Raw genomic sequence first — 20,598 nt, forward strand, 5'->3', positions numbered from 1 at the left:
TCGAGACTCATCTCTCTATCTGTCTGTCTTTCTGCTCTGCTCTCTTGCGCTCCCTGCGTGTGCTAGCTCCTCTCTTCCTCGTCGCGCTGCAGTCGCGCGCTGGAATTTATGTATCCGGGACCCACAGCAGCTCGCCTTTCGCGAATCAGCTGCCGAGCTAAACGAGTTCTTTTTCTTCATGCGTCTGCGCGTTCGATATGAGAGCGTTTGACTAGGGCTCCTTTCCGCGCGTTTGCTCCTCCCTTCGACCGTGTATACGCGGAAAGGGACCTCGTTAGCCGTGAATTAATTCGTGGGACGTATGCACACATGCTGGTATCGCTTTTTGGGCTTGCGAAGCGTCGTTATCTCTTTGCAAGCTCGCGCGGGTGCGCTTCTTTTCAGAAACTCGTGGCTCTGCGCAGATTAAAGCGATTTTTCGAGAGATTTATTTTTCTGAATCGAGGATTGCCTGAGATCAAAGGACGTCGGCGTCCTCGAATGCTATTCGTGCTCTAATGAAACTGCAGCGTGTGAATAGAATTTTTGTCGTTATAGGGAATAAGCCGAGGACAAAGTAGGGAATTTTACGTTTTCATAAGAGTACACGCCGGGCGTGTGTGTGTACGAATGAAAAACAATTTCATTCCAGGCCAGGGCGAATAATTAGTTCGGCAAACTCGACGCCGCGCGAACTCGCGCACACTGCAGTGCTGCTATTGACTTTCCATTACGGGACTTGTTTGCTTTTATTATCGCATCGGTCGGGCGCGACTCGTCGGGTTTTTTCGTTTTTAAAATAAAAATATAGGTATCGCAATTTAAGCGACAGACAGTAACGTTTGCTTACCGAGCAGCACGTCCTCGTCGATGTCCTGGAGCTGCAGCTCGAGCTCGTTGACGCTGGCGTTGCGATTGTTGATGGTGTCCATGCAGTGGCCGGCGTTGGACTCGTCGGCCGCGGCCGCGAGCCTCAGTTCCTCGAGATAAGCCGCGGCCAGTAGTTCGACCAGTATCGGCAGATAAGGCGAGCCGGTCAACGGCCTAGGACTCAAGCCGGCCCTGAGGCAGCCAGGCAGCCAGAGACCGAGTCCGCAAGGCACCGTTACCGCACCTGCACTCGCGAGCCCGCCGTTCACCAGCTCGCCGCACAACATAGGGCCGCCCCAGCGCTACCCACGCCCTCTACTCTGCCACGCTGTACTGTCCGATGCAATGACAAGGAGCCTTTTCTTCGGGACGCTGTCCTTCAACCTGTCGGTTAAAAAAGCCTTCTTTATTGTTTACGATATGTACATGAGATTATATTTTTATGACATTTTTTAGTGCACTATACTCTAAAAGGTTCCTTTTTTGAGGTTAGGAATTCATATGCTGCGCCATCTTTGAAAAGAGAAGTATCACTTGAAACTAAAGGACGTTGATTGTACGTCAGCACCTCCCCAATAACCCGTCCATGTATACAAATTTCAAGGTCATGATAAAGCTATCAACAATAATAATCATGTCAACGTCTTTCGAGATATTCAGTATTATACAGTAGGTTACTCTCTAATTTTCAAATCAAACTTCGCCATGCACTTTGAATGGATCAATCAAGAGACTCAAAATAGCAAACAGAAACATCCATATTTTTCGAATTCAAATCAAATTCCGCATAAATTTCTTTTACAATAAAAACTCGCGGACTGAATGTTTAAATTTTCCATATCGTAAAAACGACACGAGCAATTAGCCATCGAAGTCGCCGCGATATGCGCTCGACGCGGGATGTTATCCGCAGGCTGTACGTGCCATTTGTCAGAGACGGCCCGGCCGGCTATAATTCCCAGTGCGCCGAGAGTTGGCTTGCACCGGGCGGCATCTCGCTTTCCGAGGATAATTCGAACAGCGCAGCGGCGTCGTTAAATATTTGCCGATCCTTTTCGGACTCGCTACCGATCATACTTGGAAAATTGAACAGCCGTAGTGTACAGCGTCGATATAATAGTTTCGCGCTGGCGATATCGGGACGCAAAACAAAATCGCCGATTTTAGAGTTACACGCGAAAACGCCTCACGTTCGGACGTAACGATCTCGAACTCGAAAGAATTCCCTCGCGCTATATGTGTGTCCTCGATCATCGATTTTCCGATCGTCCGGCGGCAGCCTATTCTTCAGAGAACAACGGCAAACACAAAAGAAAGAGAAGCAGTATACCGCTGCCGCGGCGGGTTGGGAACCGACGTTACGTTTTCTCCTCCTCGACGGCTCCTTAACTCGCGCGCGCGCGGGGCTCTCTCGTTGCACCGCTCCATTTCACTTAATTTAACGGCGGCGTTACACGTCTGCCCCGGCCATATAGCGGCCTTATACCGCGCGCGCTGCACCGCTTGCCCGTTGCGCGCGTATAGCGGCCCTTCGTTCTTATAGTGCCTTTTCCTACCACGCTTCTTTCTTTCTCTTTCCAAATCCCCGCGCTCTTATCACTTTCCTCGTGTATGGAATTACTCCGGCGCCGCTGCTTTTAGCCTCGACGCGCAGCTTTCATTGCGCAATATTCATCGACTCGGTCGCTGATGAAAAACGTCGAACGACTGGTTTTTTTTCGAGAGTTAAGCGACTGTCTCGCAATAAAGAAGAAGACGCGCGTGGCTATAGAGAGTGCAGAAAAAAAGCCCGTCAAGGAAGAAGAGTTCATAAACCCTCGGCCCGAAGGAAGCGAGACTAAAGTGCTCACACCCCTCTGCCGCGCGCAGCTCGATCCCATTTCGGGTCTCTGCAGCGACAGCGACGTAATGCCCATCGCGGATCACACACAGGGACTCTCTATACTGCTCTCCGCTGCAGAGGAGGAGGAGGAGAGAGAGAGAGAGAGAGAGAGAGGGAGAGAGAGCCGGAGACGTGATTTAGATGTTTTGGTCGGCGTCGTTGGCTCGTAAAGCCAACAAACTCGACGTAATTGTATCCCCCGCCGCGCGGCCGCCCTTGGCCAAATGAGATTTTACCTCTGTGTGTCTGCGGCAGCGTCGAGTCTCTTCCGTTATTTCTTCTCCTCTCGCTGATGTGTGTGTGGGTGTGGGCGTGCAATCGAGCGGCGAACTTTTCGGAAATTCACGCGCGTTCGCTGGATGATTGGCGGTATACATCTGCATCGATTATAACTTTTGGAACACGAGTTTGTAATATACTCCTCAAACCTTCCTCTTCCAGCTATTCTCCACTCAATCCCAGAGACCGATCGGAAGATATTACGGATGATAATACAATACGCAAATTCGGAGTTTAGGTCAGTGGGCGTGTAAAATCGAGCAGCCTCGTTGCCGAATCGTTACGCCCCATAATGCGCAAAGAGCGAGAGAGGGAAAATCGAGCTCGGACGCATTGTGTGTCCCATTATGACGACGGAGCTCCTAATCATCCGAGGTCAATTATTCAAGCGCCACACGCGACGCATTCATACTCGCCGCGCGCCTGTACGTGGGCGTTATCAACGCGCGCAAGCTCTCATCCATTCGATCACGAGAGTGAGAGATCGCGCGTGTAAAGGGAGTCAGCGTTGTGTAATTAGCCTTCAAAGGCTATATATCCAGGCTTTAATTCGTATAGCGCCGCAGTCGATTCGAGATTAATGACGAGCTTGCGCGTATATAATACCCTCCGAGCTTTCATCGGTTCGACGACCCGAATAATATCTCCTTTTTCCATACTCTTTCCTCTAATTGTAGACGCGACAAGGCGCTGCGAGCTCTTAAAATATTCCAAACTTTTTGAGCGAGAGAAAGAGCGAAAGCTCGCGCGGCGAACTCGAGTTATGAAGATTTCAGCGGATCGGATACAAAGTTTGCCTCGAGAGTTGCGCAGTTTGTCTCTCGCGCCAGCGGCGGCACGAAGCGCGGAAAATCGTGTAAATAAGCAAAGAGGCTCTCTCTCTCTCTCTCTCTCTCTCTCTCTCTCTCTCTCTCTCTCTCTCTCTCTCTCGCTTGCAAGCGGCCCGTGATAAATCATACACACACGCGGAACAAGTGCATCGATCCGGAATATAAAGCAGCTTTCCCGTACATATACAGAAAGCACCTGTGCAGTGTGTAGATAAAAGTCCGAGAGCTGATGCGCGCGAACGAGATTCTAGCGCCGGAATCAGCCGAGTTTCAATATCGGTCATACCTATACGGTACACACCTACCTACGCCCGGTGTAGAGAACAAAAGGCGCGCGGGGTATTACTGAGCGTAGTGTCGCGCGACGTAGCTCGGCCGGCTCATAAATCCCGCGCGCAAATGCGGAAGCCACGCGGCACTTGTAGCTATATATATATATATATATATAGACACATAGTCGCGTCTTTGTTACAGCACAGGGGGAATGTCTTTAAGCGCGATTCACTCGGCCGTTTCGCCATCGACGTGCGAGGGCTGCTGCTGCTGCAGGTGAGCGCCGCAAGCAGAGTATATGTATATGCGGAAAGGGAAAGGGGCTGTAGCCGCCGGTAGGTTGATTGATCGCGAGCGCGCGCGTCGGGCACCACACACAGCCAACCTGGCGCCGGCAGGGGTTCGCAACTGCTGGCTCATTCTGCGCTCTGGAGTTCGAAGATTCCATGGGCTTCCATATATTTTGTTGAAAAAAAAGGAGATTTCGTGTATTACGGTATATCGGATAATCGCGGAGGCGAACGATCGGTTAACTCGTGCAGCTCTCAGGTAAGACAAGCCCGGATAGCATAAACGCTCGTAATTATATGTACAGGGTTACAGCTTTCGCACGAGCACTTTGAGAGCAAGTTTAAGATCGGCGGGCTCGAGAAATAACCCTATAGCCGAGATCCGGATACGCTTACACGTATTATATAGGAGCCGCAGTTCCATGTAATCGGCAATGTCTGCGCGAAACGATTTTCGAAACCTTTTCAAAAAAATCTTCCATCCGCCACACTGCATCAGTATTCGTATAGACACGTCGTTCGCACATGGCATTACCCATACACGCGAAGGCAAACGAGAGAGGCAGAGCCACTGCATACGCGAGCACATCTCGCGACGCAATTACGGCTGGCAGATCAGCTGCAGGCGCGCCAGATAAGAGCCTCAGCGACGACGACGCTTCTCGCGCGCGCACGAGTGGCATGTGCGGAACGCCTCTCGTTATACATATCTATATGTATATATATATATATATATATATATATATATATATATATATATATATATATATATATATATATATATATATTGTAACGAACGGAGAGGAGGCGAGTCGGAAAGTGAAAAAGAGTAGACGCAGGCTTGAACCGCGGACCCCGAAATTAACAAGCGGGAGCTCTAACCACTGAGCTAACGTCTACGATGCATTCGGACGCTATGCATCGTAGTACGGCTTGGCGGACTCTTATCGTTGACTCGTCTTCGCTGCTCGCATTGCAGACGTGTGTGTCTGTGATAATATATATACGTGCACGTCAACGCGACAAGAGTGTGCGATATAACTGCAGCGTGACGCGCGCGCGTTAAAAACGTCGTACCGCGAGCGGCTCGAGGATTATAAATTATCTTTTCGAGAGACTTGATTCGCGCTTGGGAGAGAGAAAGCGCGTAAACGTCGTTCCAAATGAGCGATGCTCGCGTGTGCGCGATTTACCCCTATGTGCATTTCTCTGGGGGAGTCTAACCGAGCGAGCTCTGATTGGAGGAATGTTGCGCATATAGGCGGCGCTGAACGACTGATTTGATCGGGTGCAATCGGACGTGACTCTCGCTGATGGATATATGTATCGCAATTAATCGCTTTGTGCGCGAGGTGAACGTATAGAATTATCGCGTGTATAGGATAGTGGCGGTTGCCGCCACACCGAACCCATCTGTTACTACTTATACTCAGCGGAGTGTACTATACATATTGAGTTACATAAGAGTGGAATCCTCGAAATACCCTGCGCGCGACCTCGTTTTTCGGTTTATAAGCAAAAACGAAACCAGAGCGCATTTCCAAATGCCGAATCAGCTTTTCGATAAATCCAACGAAAAAAGAGACACGGCTCGTTTAGCCACTGCAGCTGCGCATGTATATTCATCGCAAAAATGAGCCTCGCGCGCTCCGGCCGATAAGAAAGAGCGAGACGGGCTCTGAAAAGCATCATCAGCAGTAACAGCAGCAGCCGCAGAGCCGAGTAACCCGGTATAGACTCGACTACGTCTATCTCTCTCGAAGCTGTGCTCAAAGCCGCGTGCATCTCTCGAGGGAAAAGCAGCGGCAGCATAGCCAAGTCAAAAGCTCCAACGGAGAGAAAGGAGAGTAGTGTAGTGTAGTGTCTCGAAATTCGTCTCGAAATTCGCCCTGTGTACACGTCTGCCGCACGACTCACGGCAAATCTGTTGCAATTTTGGATGCAACTCTCCTCACGGTTCTCTTTTGCGCGCTGCATTCAAGGTTATATTCAGCGTGCGCTCGGCGGCGCATCTCGTATGCACACGAGGACTGCGTGAGAGTCAAGCGGCTCCAAATGAAGAGGAAGTTAACCGTGTGGGGGTGGGAGAGAGAAAGAAAGAAGGCGGAGGAGGTGCTGAAGAGAGCGAAGAAGCCGGCACTGCAGTAGGTCAAGGAGTCCGTAGAGCTCCAACGACTGCAAAGCTTGCAGACGCGCGAGGCTGCTCTTTCCCCCCGATGTGTGTCCTACATGCACTTGCTGCACACTCGTCGCGCGAGATTCGCTGAACCTTCGAGAGCGAAGTCGAGAGCGCCGTGCAGTGAGTTGAAGAGCGCAGCTGGGAAATGAATTGCGACATCGGACGTATAATAATGGCGATGTATAATAATCGATCGAGGCTTTCTTCTTACAGCTATATAGAGCGAAAGCTATATGCGAAAGCTATATAAAATGAATGCGTGATCAGCGGACGATTCGAAGAAAGAGAGTCGAGAGGGCTTGGTCTAGTTTACACAGACGCGCATAAGCGGTTCTTACAAGCGCGCGCGAATCGATCGCTCCTGGCGAGCACCCAACGAAAATATTCCACCCTCGCAGCTATACAGCAGCAAATCGACGAACGTATGCGATCGGGTACATACATACACAGGAGACGAGAGCCTCTGCACTTGAAACAATAAACGCAGTCGCGGCACTCGAAGCTCCGAGCCACTCTCGCTTGTGCAGCACTCGCTCATTCTCTTTCGATATTTTGCGCCGTCCCCGGCGTCTTTTTTACGCGCGCGAGCGCCTTCCCACTCGATTCCTTTTGAAACTGCTCTCGGCGCCTCGTCGTTATAAATCCGTCCCCTGCAGTTAGCGCCTACTGCAGTTCGCTGCACCCTCTCCTAGTGCGATTCTCTCTCTGATTATCCTTGAGGGGGCCATTGTCTGCAGAGGTGCGGATAATTATGCGTAATTACGATCACGCTATATATAATTGGGTTTGTAGTCGAAACGACGGATGGTAACATTTTTCTTTTCTTTGCACATAAAAACTGAAAGTTCAGTGACCGTCGATTACACAAGTGAAAAACTATGTATTCAATTCACACTCAACTCCCGGCGTAGAAGTCAGGGGAGGTCCCCCCCTCTCTCTCTCTCTCTCGAATTATCCGCCAAACAAATCACAGCCCCGTCTCTCACTTCCTCCTCGGGACGAGTTTCCGTCGTCGACTTCACGCAAATATATATATATATATATATATATATATATATATATATATATATATATATATATATATATATATATATATATATATATATTGTATATATATATGCGGCACGAGACTCCCGCGTCCTTTTAAGCGCGCAATCGCGGGGCTCGCTCGCGGTAATTACTCGCAATTTAACGAAGCGCCTTCTTTCTCTGCCACCGCTGCAGTGGCTGGCGCTGCGGAGGGAAACGAATCCGAGCGCGCGAGGGCTTGTACCACCGACGGCGATAATTACTGGCCGTTAAAGTGTGCGCGCTGCGTAATATATTTTCCAGCCGCCTCTTGCAGCAGTGTAGAGCTCCGCTGCATCGCTCGCGCGGGGTGGGAAAAATTTGACACGATGCGTGTATTAGTCGTGCTTTTTGCAACGAATTTGTTGTTTCAGCTTTTTTCCTGCTTCCAATTCAGATTATTCATGAAAGAATTAAGCACTGACCAGAAAATCCATTAATATAATTAGCTCAACTATATATTATACTCTATAGCTTTCTTGCTTTTTTTCGCAAAACCTTTGACAGAAAGTTCCTTTGAACAGATCCAGCTGCAATAGGAAAGAGGACCGAAAGAAGAGTAGAAAGAAGGAAGGATGAATTTTCCACTGGGCGCAGAACGACAAAGCTATCGGAATTAGAGGTATGCCGCCGGTGCAATTCGAACGAGTTTAGCGAATAATCGCGAAATAAGAAGGAAGCCGAAGGCCCGCGCCGTATAATTTGGGACAATTTTAATCCAATTCAAGAATTAAGCTCAACCATCAAGCTGCACAATCCAATTCTCTCTCCTACAATGAAGCTTGCGCGCGCGTTCGATCTGAATTTTTACGGAAATAGCCCGGCACTAAAATTACCCCTAATTGCATCAATGAATCTTCATAGAAAGCATCACCCTTTTTCGTCCCAGCCGCAGAGAACAGAGAACAGAGGGGAAGAGGGAGTGAGGCTGTGTACCAAGCGCGCGCGCGGCGGCGGCGGCGGCAGCGGCACAGAGGCATTATTAATGCGCCCCCGCCAGTAATGAAGTTACACCACCTACTGTTGATGATGGAGCAGAAGCGAGCGAGCGAGCGAGATAAAGGGAGATATCGGGCCTTCGGTGAAAATTCGATTTTCCTCATCGTTTATGTATGACGCTCGGCGCGAAAAATTCCGCATAGCGCCGCGGCAGTCCTCTCTTTCTCACGGGAGGGATATAGAACGAACGGTGAGGGAGTAGCGCAGCAAAATAAGCGCCTTTTCCCGGGGAGAATATTGTAAAAAGGCCGCCGCGCCAGGAAGAGGATGATGTCGGCGCACCGACGTTGGTCTTAAGCCCTGCGATGCTGCAGCAGCCAGATTTGATGCGATTAACGGGACTAATGGAAGGTTTGACGGACAGCTGCGGGGGTATTAGCTATAGCTTGCTAGCTGTCGATAGTGGATCTTCGATTTATCACCGAGTTCGCTCTGTGAATTGTTGGACGAGTTTTATCAGGTATTAAGGATACTAGACGATTGGATTTCCAAGTTTCATAATCTCAGCGGGAGATTAAACTGATGGGCGGAAACGAGAAAGCTTTTCCACTCAAACAACATGGAATGGAGGTAACGCAAGTGCTTTATCTTACTTTGTAAATTGTATTGATCTGAAAAGTATCAAGTTGGCCGCTCAAAGTCCATAATCCGAGAAAATACGTCGACGGAAGTACGTGCCAATAGGTATAGTCGGGAGGACGAAGAGGGAGAAAGAGAGAGAGAGAGAGAGAGAGAGAGAGAGAGAGAGAGAGAGAGAGAGAGAAAGAGAGAGAAGATTCCTATAACGCTCGACAATCTCGACGCCTGCAGCCCAGGCAAACTTCTGTTGCCTGGCGCTGCTGCTGCTTCTTCTTCTTCTCGCCTCCTACTCCAAGTGTCTATCTTCGCGTTCCACTTAGCGTTACTTGGGAATTCAGTCCTCGATAACTGGCAAGTGCGCCGGGTGCATTAACCCTTTCCTACGCTAATAATTCCCCAGCTCGTGCGCCCTTTCCTGCATATAATCTCTTCGATCGTCTTTTGGAGGCAGAAAGCTTCTGTGGTGCTGAGGATCTGTAATGTCCTCTTCTGCTATTTTTTCTTCTTCAAAGAATATATTTCGGAGCGAGATATTGTTTTTAAGAACGAGAAAATTACCAAGTGCTGGATATTAAAACACGTGCAACTCCTATACGCACGAGCGCGAGCAATGCATGTGTTTTACAGCGTCGTATAACTTAAATTATTGTTCAACTTTTCTACTGCGGAGTTTACTTGTGTGTACGTACGCGCTTTGTTCCAAATATCAGAATTTCTAGCTCGGCGATAAATTACAAAACTTATCGCGGAACTTGATGTTCCCTGTGTACTACTCGGGGATATGAAGTTACGCCCGCAGTACGTACTTTTGCATATTTTCATCAATTTTCCTTATACGCGCTTGTCTCCTACATCAAAAATTTCAGACGAGCTCGCGCGCGTTATTTAAAATAGAGCACGTGCTAGATGTGTACGCAAGATTTGCGCTACTTTTCAGCTGTATAGTTTCTTTGCGAAAATGTATGAAAATATCCAAAACAGTGGTGCATCGTGCATGAGTTAATGAATTAACGCAGAGAGCAAACGGTTGTTTGACCTGCATAATTAAAGTCACTTCTGGAGAGGCGTTTGTCTAGGTTCGAGAGATAACAAGACTCGGCGTCTGCTTTGGCACAGGAATATACATATACTGTACACGCAGTCCTGGTATAATTGAGTCTTGGCCACAAGCGCAGCAGCAGCAGCAGCAGCAGCGGTAGCAGCAGCCTGTTGTGAGAAGCAAATGGGCCGGTTTGGCTCGTGATACGATGGATACGCTGAGCTATTCCATTGGCCCTTTATTGCTAAAGGCAGTCTCTCTTGCCCATTGTTCTTGCGTCCCTCTGTTTCCATTCCGCCCTCCCTATATACACACATCTCTCTCTCTCTCTCTCTCTCTCTCTCTCTCTCTCTCTCTCTCTCTCGCTTTCCAATAAATATATATAGATGTCTGCGAGCGAGCACACGCGGCCATTATATTCTGCACGTTAACCTGTACGATCGATAGCCTGTCATCTCCTTCTGGCTCTCTTTGTTGTGTGCTTATTCCCTCTGTCTTTGTTCATCCCTTTCTCTCTCTCCCTCACTCACTCTCGCTATTTTTGTGTTCCTCAAAATCTCTGTTTCACTACTTTTTGTCTGTCAAATGAGCTGCCGTACACTGAAAAAAAAACACAGCCATTTTAACTGAACTCGCACCAGTAATCCGTCATTGTACGAAGACTCCCCAAAATTACCGTAGAGTTCAGCAGTTTTTAAGAATCAATTCGGTCGTTTTTGCTGGTGTCCCGCATAAGCGACCAATTTTACGAGTCGCGACTCGCCAAAACTACCAGTGGCACACTGTTGTTCTTACTGAACATTCGTTACGGTGGCAGAACGGTTAAAACTACCGGACTTTATAGCAGAAACGACTGTGATTTTTTTTCAGTTCTATATAAACATTAGCTTCGGTCCACGCCTGCAGAGCCCAAGAGGCCTGGGCATTGATTATTTCCGCAGTTATTCGCTGCGTGGACGTTCAAAGGCTAGCATGTCGATTAGAGTCAATGTCGGAATCTCTCACCTGCGACATAGAACGCTGTGGAGCCAATGAATCTGACCTACTTGCTCGCTTCTGCCACGGCGGATCCCTACGGGCTGTTTAAAACATATATCTACACGGCCATTTGCTACTTTGTACAGGCATGTACCCATGTCAGAAACGATTTATTAATTTCTGACTCACATGCAACTTTGCAAATTCATCTTCGAGAAACTGCGCTCGTGAATATTCAACACTCCTTAGTAAACAAATGTAGACGCAAAATATTCTGGAAAATTTTTTCGTAAAGAAGAAATACCGAAACACCAAAAGTTTTCTCGGGAGCTTTCAGTGCTTAGCCATAACAGATGCAATGAATTATCTCGTACGCGTACTCTTGGCCGAAAGCATACGGGCAAAATGAACGGGGCGTGATCCATTACGCAGGCAATATTCAGCCCGCGAGTAGGCGTTAATTGCTGGTATAAATTCGTTTTGAGTATTATTGTTATTATAATGCACTGCAGCACTGCTGGCATCGAGCTTTTTCGAGCGAGATAATGTCGATTGCTTTAAATGATTAAGTATAGGGGGGATTAAGATCGACCAGTTAACCAAAAGTGGAATCTTTGTTTTATTGAATAGTTTTTTTCTCTGCAGAAACGAATATAACCTTGGCGTATTATAATACGACTCGGAGATTTAGAATTCATAAAGAGCGCACAATATTTTTAACGTATATTAAAATGAAGTGGGATGAAGCGAAAGAGTGCGATAGTTGATTCATCGTATCAGAGTCGTTGCGTAACTCACACTGGTCCGTCGAGATTTATTGTCACGCGCCGTCTCAGTTTAACCGCAGCAGCAGAATGGATCTGTCATGTTTATTACTCGTTGCAATCTTAGCGCTTTCAATACTGTATTGGTTCTGTACAAAGACTTTTGATCATTGGAAACAGCAAAATGTGCCGTCAGTACCAAATCCGCGTCCTTTCTTTGGGCATTTTTTACCCGTCCTTTTTATCAAAGAAAGTCTGATCAGCTTCGTTCATAAAATTTACCAACAAACCGATGCCAGTATGATAGGTCTGTTTTTGTTACGAAAACCAATATTGCTTGTAAGAGATCCAGAATTAGTGAAATCCATCTTTCAAACTAGTTTCAATAAGTTCCACGTTAATGGTTTTGATCTCAGTGAAAAAAACGATCCTATTTTGGTGAAGAATCCATTCTTTACGGCCGATCTACATCTTTGGAAAACAAGAAGAGCTAGAATCGTTAATCATCTGTCGGGTAGCAAATTGCGACAACTTTTCGTCATTGCTGAAGAAGTGTGTTCAAAAATGTGCCAGTTCAACGATAGGAAGATCAAAGAAAATGGTGATTATTTTGAGTGCGAACTGAAAGAGTTCTTCGTGAAGTACACTGGAGAAATTGTTGCCAATGCCGCTTTTGCGATTCAAGGTCAAAGCTACGAAGATAATCCCGACCGGCTGGCCTTTGCTGTCATTGCCAGAAAACTGCTTAAGCCCTCGTTGATGAATGCTTTAAAACAGGCAATGCTTTTTTACTTTCCTGAGGTCGGCAGTGCATTAGGAATCGGTATCATGGAAAAGAGCACTGATAATTACTTCAGAGAAAATATAAAGTTGGTCCTGAAGGAAAGAAAACGATCGAACGTGGCTCCAAAAGACTTCTTACAATCCGCGATAGAGGCCAATGGAATCGATGACATAGACAGCATTATTGCTGATGCCATCATTTTCTACGGCGATGTTTATGAAACGTCGAGCACGACTTTGGCTATAGTAATTTATTATCTATCCGAATACAAGGATATTCAAAATAAATTACGAACAGATATATCCTCGAAATTGCAAGCATCGGGAGGTGCAGTAAATTACGACTTTTTGAAAAGTATGAATTACTTAGATCAGGTGATACAAGAATCTATGCGTTTGCTAACTCCGGCAGGTACTTTAATGAAAGTCTGTACCGAGGAAATAACTCTCAAAGGATTTGACGGCATAACGTGTAATCTCAAGCCAGGAACCCGCGTTTTCATTTCGTTAACAGGATTACACCTTGACAGTAACTATTGGCCAGAACCAGACGTCTTTGACCCTGAACGCTTCGCTCCTGAAAATCAAGCTAATCGCCATAAATTTACCTTTATGCCATTTGGAGAAGGACCTAGAATGTGTGTTGGAATGCGGTTAGCACTCATGATAATTAAACTTGCTATAGTGAAGTTACTTTTGAGATACTCAATAGAACAATCTTCAAAAACAAAAAAACCATTGGTATTGGATGCCACATCATTTTTGACATATCCGAAGGGGGGATGGTGGGCAAGATTCAAAAAGTTATCCGACTAAATTAAATTAATCTTCGACATTCTGTCAAAACAATTGTACAAAAAATACAGTGATTTCACATACAAATTCGATGTATTGTTTTCTACTAGTGAATAAAAAACATGTTTGTAATAAAAATCACACAGCTTATTTCAGCATTTTACAAAAATGCAATGCATCCACAAGCGACACTTTAAACTCGAAAGCATCGCAGTAACTCTGAACACGAAGACTACTTCAGGTCCATTAAACCAATCGATTTTTTATAACGCGATCTAGAAAGCGCATCACGTGTGTTTCCCTATCTCTCTTGCAAGCTCGATTGTGCACACGAGCGTGTAGTACAGCACATAAGCCGACGCCGAACGAAACGAGGATGATGCGAACTGTAGGTGTAACCATCCGGCTAGACTTATACACGCGAAGATATACAGAAAGGATAAGAAGCAAAGGTGGAGAGAGGGAGGGAGGCAAGAGGGTCAAGGGAAGAAAGGGGGAAACATCCCTGTATCTTTACGACCTCCTAGGGACATAAACTGGCCTTATCCCTCCGCTCTAGTTGAGACGCTCGCGTATTCCTTCCCGTGTACATAAGAGAGAGCGTAGGCGCACACGTAGCAACCCTTCTTGCCCGCGGAAAAGCTTATACAGACATCCGGCATATACACGTAACAGCCGGTCCACAATGTCGCACCGCGGCACCTCTCCCGCACCGTCTTAGGAAACCGTTTCTATTCACCAAACAGTACGGCTGTGTGGATACGAAGAGAGATAGCAGAGCCACGAGTCTTGGTCTTCTCGTCAGCAGACCACGAATGCTTTGAACGCACATTGCATTTTACCCACGACTATTTAATCGTTTCAATATTATAAAAACAACTTTATCAGCTCTATTCTTATGGTATAATCAAAATTCTTTTTTGTCTTGTTGACTTATAAATTTTCCTTGTATGCACTCATAACAAAACAGATAGTCATGCGCGAGCTTGCTACTCTTGCTGCGTAGGGTGAGATAACGGACTATAAATTTTTCGTATATCCAACATTGCTTTTCACAGACTAGCAAGAGGAATGAACCCGAGGAAAAAAATTGCATGTTCTCAACGCGGGTTTTTGTACGCAAAAAGTCGACAATGCGGGACCATATTTCGCGGGAGAAAAACTGAAGAAGAGAAGGAACAAATAAAAAAAGGGGAGAGAAGCAGAACGAGATCCGCGTAAAAATGTGCTCGATCTTCGTCATGGTACTCGAAGGTGACGAGGTCTCGCGATGCATATCAAATTTTTCTTTAATTCCAGTCGCCATTATCCATGCTTCTATACGAAGGGTCTTGATAACGAATGATGCAATCTATTATTGCTGCATGGATACAAATTATGTTGTGCTGTATCATTGTTATTTCATCGTGTTCAAGTTCATTAATCGAAACTACGGCGTAGCACTACGTTATTGAACTTGAATAACAGTTAAAGGCAATAACAAATTTACTTTCAGCTGTGAAGCTATGTTTTCTAAACTTTTTGTACGTTTTAATTGAATTCGCGTAAACAAAAATTTTCTTATTAATGCATCTTTCCGTATAGACCAAATTCTGCTACAGATATAAAAATAGATTTTCCTTGTAAGTTAAAAACTATAATCTGATCGTCAAGGATGATAAATGCAGTGTATGGGACTCAGCATAAGTATTAATGCAGCGATGTCAAATCAATTGCACGTCATGAATAGTATCAACGCAACTATGAATAATGAACGTTTTTATTGGAATCAATGTTTTCACACCTTAGTCAATTATGCTATTACGTAAAGTTCCATTAACTCAAATTCAGCGTTAGACTTATGAATATAACAAAAAAAAAATCTGAACTACAAATACATACATAACATTACATAACATTAGAAAAAAACAATATAATTTTAAAGGCATTGAAGAATAACAACAATATAATCATATAATCATAGTCAACGATGAGCTCACGTGCTTGAAAGCTCTTTAAAATTCAAATTTATGTTCAATGTTAAGAAGACTTCGTATGCAAAAAAGAAACGCCTTTTTGAAATAATATTATGAATACAATAGTGGGTACTTAATATATATCTATACCCACCCATCGAGTATGTGATGCGAGTAAACATAATACGAATATAAAGACAAGTTAAAGACGTCGGAAAATCGAAAATTGAATACTTGCCGAAACATATTTCTTTTGGTACGGCCATTTTGCAGCAAAAGTATCAAGTTATAAAATTTCAATAACATGCGAAATGTATATATGAGATATCATAACTTGACTATATATATTTATTGAAACTTTTACGCGTTACAAAATCTCGTCGATTTGTTTTGTAAAATCACTATCGCTATATGCAGCTACGTTGTAACTTTATTTGCCAAATTAAATTACCTCTAAAAACATAACAATCACAAAAATACATCGATCAACGTTAAAGCTGACGTGCATCAACATAAAAAGCTCACGTGAAGTTAAAACTTCTTCAAATATCTACAATGTTTCCGACTCATCGAGTCAATATTTACAAAAAAGATGAACATATCTTTATAATACCAAGTACAGTATTATACATCGAGCACCGTCATGCTTTTTCCTGATCTAGCGCGCTGCGTTTCTCTCTTCAGTTCATAAACTTTTTTTATCCCCGCCATCTTCTCGAATCCAGCGCATATTCATTCGGGGAATAGAGAGCTCCGCTCATTGCGCGCGCACGAGAGTGTCTTTCTCTATCTCTCTCGCTCTTTTGCTCACGGAGCATTGGCTGCTCTCGATTCGACTGTCAGAGTTATAAGTGATTGCTGCCGATGCAGTGCCAGCTTCATTTCACGTACCATCGGTTCGCTAACTCGCTTTCCACCTATATGCCCTCTCTTCGCATAGTGTTGCGATCGGATACGTGTGAGCTTTTTTTCTTTTTTCTCGAAAGGAAGTTTAAATACTGTAAAAACTGCTCGGATCGAATTATTTTCATCAGCATTGGCTTGAATTTATGTTAAAAACAATCTATTTCAATGCAGAGGAGCAGAAGCGATTTATCCGAATAAGAAGGATGAGCGCGAGCTTGCGGGCCGGCGCGTAGGCGGAATCCATTTGGATGGAGCAAGAAGAAGCCTCGGGTACGGTGACGGACGAAATCTCGAATCATGACAGGGAAATCGCAGGGAGCTCAAGAGCGCAAGTGGTATCGGATTCGCCGAGCGAGCGAGCGCACGGAGGAGTTGGTGTCTGTGCGCGTCTCGGGTTAAGGTCAGCCATGGGCCGCTTTTCCTTCCGTTCGGGGATAAAATGGCCCGCCAGGAAGAGTCGAGGGCCACGGAAACGAATGGAGCGAGACAGCAGCGCTGCTCCGAGAGAGAGAGAGAGAGAGAGAGAGAGAGAGAGAGAGAGAGAAGGAGAGAGAGAGAGAGGAGTATTGACGTGTCGAGCTGGTGCCTTTTAAATATTGCAACCAAGTCACGTTCTGGAACACGGAGGCTGCCTCGTCGTGTCCCTCGTCTTCTTCCATCCCTTGCGCTCTATATACGTGTCTACGTGTGTGTGTGCGCGCGCGTCTCAGTCTGTCTGTCTGTCTCTGGGTATATGTATACGACCTATAGCTGCTGTTGCGTCCTGTCGCCTGAGAGAAGACGAAGAGGGGTTGAGACTACTGCTGTATGCTGCGGATCACAATCTGCGAGAGAGAGAGAGAGAGAGAGAGAGAGAGAGAGAGAGAGAGAGAGAGAGAGAGGTACGTCGCTCAGCTTCCTTCCTTCGTTTCCCACGACGGCGATATTAAGAAAAGCCGCAGGAGAGCTAACTGATGGGAATTCAAATTTTATTATAATAATCATAGCGGCGCGCGACGCGGGAATATTGCGCGCTTCTCTCTGCGGAGATCTCTCTTATTTTTTCAGTCCTCCGAGAGAGAGGGAGAGAGGAGAAACTAGTGGGTATTATATGGGCAATTTCATTATGTTAATGGTAGGCCATTACAGCACAGCAGAGAATCGATGAACAATTCCCGCTCGCGCTTATTGCCGTATAAATTTGTAAACGTTCAATTGCCCGCTTCACTTTGCACTGATTAATTTTCAAGTCGATATTCGCGATTTCCGCTCGACTTTGTACATTATTGTAACGTCGGAGAGAATCGATACGAGAGGACTCATTGTTCCCTGCTGTAAAACCTTATGATATGAGCAACTTTCAGAAGATCGATACAGCCAAGGGGGAAACTAATTGCTTTTACAAACGTGAAGGACTGCGTCTGTATGTGTACAAACACTGCAGATTCGTGTGACACGCAACGACGAAATAAAAAAGGCAGAGTAGGGCTTTACGAAAAAGCGAGGAGCCTTGAAAAAGCCAATAATCAGCTGATTAGAAAATGCCAGTCCTCGCGTATAGGCCGTAGGTATACTTATATATATATATATATATATATATATATATCTAGCACTACCCAGTCCCAACGCTGACTCATCCTTATAGACCTTCGCGCTGTCCACATCGAGTTCAAGGTTATACCATATACGTTTCCCTGCCCTGTTCGAATCAACTGCTCGCAGCAGGAGACCGAGAAGGAGACGCGAAACTCCGCAAGTATGCAATAAAGCTTCCGATGTAGATAATTTCGTCCAGTCCACCTTGTGCCCGCAAAATAGGGACGAGCACGGAGACGACGAATATGCTGGCGCGAAAAATAACGGCTCATCATTAAATCAGGCCGCGGTGTAACCCCTCCCCTATACACCTGATGGCACGCGTGCAGCTAGTGTCACGTGCGCGCGCGTATATGTATACGCGAGAGCCAAGTATAGATATACATATAGGGTATAGTGACTAAAGAGACTCACCGTGAGCTGCTGCTTCGTTGTTGCCTTGGAGACACCCGCGACGACGAGGCTCCTCTCGCTCTCAAGCAGCAGCGACGACTATTCACACACCGTGTGTCTCTCTTTCTTTCACTCTATACTACTTAGCTTTTCCCCGTTGCCGTGTTTACGTTTTCCTCGCGCAGCGCGACGACGGGATCGAGTCTCTTCCCGCAGCACTGGTCGCGACACGAGCAATCTTTCGCGAGAAAATCCTCCAGTCCGACTGCACAGTACCCTCGACGCGAGCACCACGAGCTGTCGTCCGCACGAGAAACGCGCAGCGCCTCGATAAAGGTTAGCGCCGAAAAAGCGAGTCGTCGCGCGCACGGGGCGAGATAGAGAGAAAGACAGAGAGCTGCAGGAGGAGACTGGAGAGTGGAGAGAGCAGAGCGCGGCCTAGTTCGCCGCGAGGACGCCAAGGGGCGCTGTGAGTCGCCCCCTTATATACACCGTACACGGGAGAGAACGGGAGGGGGCTGACCCGCAGGACTTGACGCGCGCGCGCAGGGACGTGTCGAGAGACGGGCAGTGCTAGGGGGTTCGGCTCAGCCCCGTACAGGTATATTCTCTTGCGCGTTTATTTTATTTCTCTCTTTCTTTCCTCGGACCTCGAGCCGCAAGCGAGTTTTACGCTCGGCGTCGAGTGCTATACCCGGCGCGTGTGTCGACTGGATTGACGAGGGTGCGGATAATGACCTTGTTTTCCTTTTAGCTCTCGTGGTGTCCTCTGCTCTTATTTGGAAAATTTGCTCCCGGAGGTATCTCTGATTCCGCAAGGACGATAGAGCGTATGAGGAGAGTTTTCTCTCGCGGTTCGCCAATGTTTGGCTGACTACTTATCGATTTCTTTTGCTCTGACTAACGCAATTGCGTGCGCTTGCGTTCCGGCCCCTGGGTTAGTTGATCGCCTTATTGAATTTTTTACGGCGAGGAGTAGGAGTGAATTTTGTTCATTATCGCGACGGCCTACAAGGACGATTTTGAACGCCAGTAAATTCTACGAGCTTTTAAAGCTCCGCTTCGGTTGGAATGCTGCGATACAAACGTTGGAACGCAAATGACGCAGTGTATGAGGTTACGCGCTTTCGTGGAACTGAAAGAAGAACAGTTCTTTATTCGATTTGTGAATTCAAATGTCCTTGGAAAGGTGTGTGAAATTCATTCGACAACAATGCAGTACAGTTATGACAAATTGAATTAAATTACGAATATTGCGCCTGACTAAAATCAGTAGATTCTACTTGCCCTTCTCTCTCAGCCCCGCTGGCCATTCGGAGCACTCGTCGAGTTCAGTCATACACGCATTGCAGAAAACGGCATAGCGTTAATTATAAAACTCGCAATAATTGCGCATCATCGAAGTGGCCAAAAAACGAGCTTTCCATCAATTCACTCGAAAGCTCACTAATTGACAATATATCGGCCACGCGCAGCTCTCGCGCGTTTCAACGCTCGCTGCACTCGATATACGTCCGAGGTCACGGAAAGCCGAACTGGGCTAAAATCGCCGAGCGCGCGTCCTCATGCGGCCGTTGAAAATTTAAAGGGAGAGAGCGAGAAATATAGCATCGGGGAAAGCTATTATTACGTATAGAATGAGAGTGCAGCCGCGACTGCGTCGATCCGTTGATAATTAACGAGAACAAAGAGGAGGTGCAGGCGCGCCGCTGCGATAAGAGCTGCTATCACACTAGGGGGTGAAAAATAAAAGAGAAAACGAGCCAGCCATAGCGGCATCCGCACACGAGTTATTGACTCCACAAGTGAGAAGGAGGACCTTCGAATCGTCGGGCGGCGCAATCTGGATTGTGTGTATGCTCTGTATATATAGTACACGGCGCAGTGCTGCTGGAACGATCGAACGGCTTGAAAGCCAAGCGCGGAGCTTTCGTGAAAGGAAATTACTTTTGACCGATTGAACTTGTTGTTCCGGAGCATTTCGCGGAGGAGAGGGGAACAATTAGCGCTTTGGCCGTATTTCGTTTCCTCGGGACGCTCGCGCGGGGAGAGTGATTGTGCGCTGATACGTGTAAAAAGCTCGAACAAGACCATGAGAACATGGTTATGTGTATACTTTTAGTATCAAGCTGCAGCTTTAGACAGACTGTGCAGAGGAATTTCAACTCGAATATAAAACGCC

At 46.4% G+C, this 20,598-nt stretch overlaps 2 protein-coding genes across 9 annotated transcripts in view; one reads left to right on the forward strand and one right to left on the reverse strand.

Annotated features, from left to right (window-relative positions):
* LOC100120281 (protein Fe65 homolog) overlaps nt 1–18,823 on the reverse strand; it is an 84,269-nt gene extending 65,446 nt beyond the window's left edge. For all 8 annotated transcript variants that reach the window (XR_004344676.1, XR_001729379.3, XR_001729378.3 and 5 more), the window contains exons 1-2: nt 18,438–18,823; nt 830–1,233 (exon numbers count right to left, since the gene is read on the reverse strand). Coding sequence is in view for 2 of the 8 variants with exons in the window: in XM_001603889.6 (XP_001603939.2) it covers nt 830–1,136 (307 nt within the window). In the remaining 6 variants the exon portion in view is untranslated. The remainder of the gene's footprint in view (nt 1–829; nt 1,234–18,437) is intronic.
* Nucleotides 12,080–13,737, forward strand: CYP336B1 (cytochrome P450 336B1). The gene has a single exon (NM_001172523.1). It carries the CDS (start codon nt 12,100–12,102, stop codon nt 13,606–13,608), a length of 1,509 nt encoding a protein of 502 aa, NP_001165994.1. The 5' UTR covers nt 12,080–12,099; the 3' UTR covers nt 13,609–13,737.
* Nucleotides 18,824–20,598: the final 1,775 nt, after the last annotated feature.

The sequence above is a fragment of the Nasonia vitripennis genome, chromosome 2 (genome assembly GCF_009193385.2).
Source record: "Nasonia vitripennis strain AsymCx chromosome 2, Nvit_psr_1.1, whole genome shotgun sequence".
Lineage (NCBI taxonomy): Eukaryota > Metazoa > Arthropoda > Insecta > Hymenoptera > Pteromalidae > Nasonia > Nasonia vitripennis.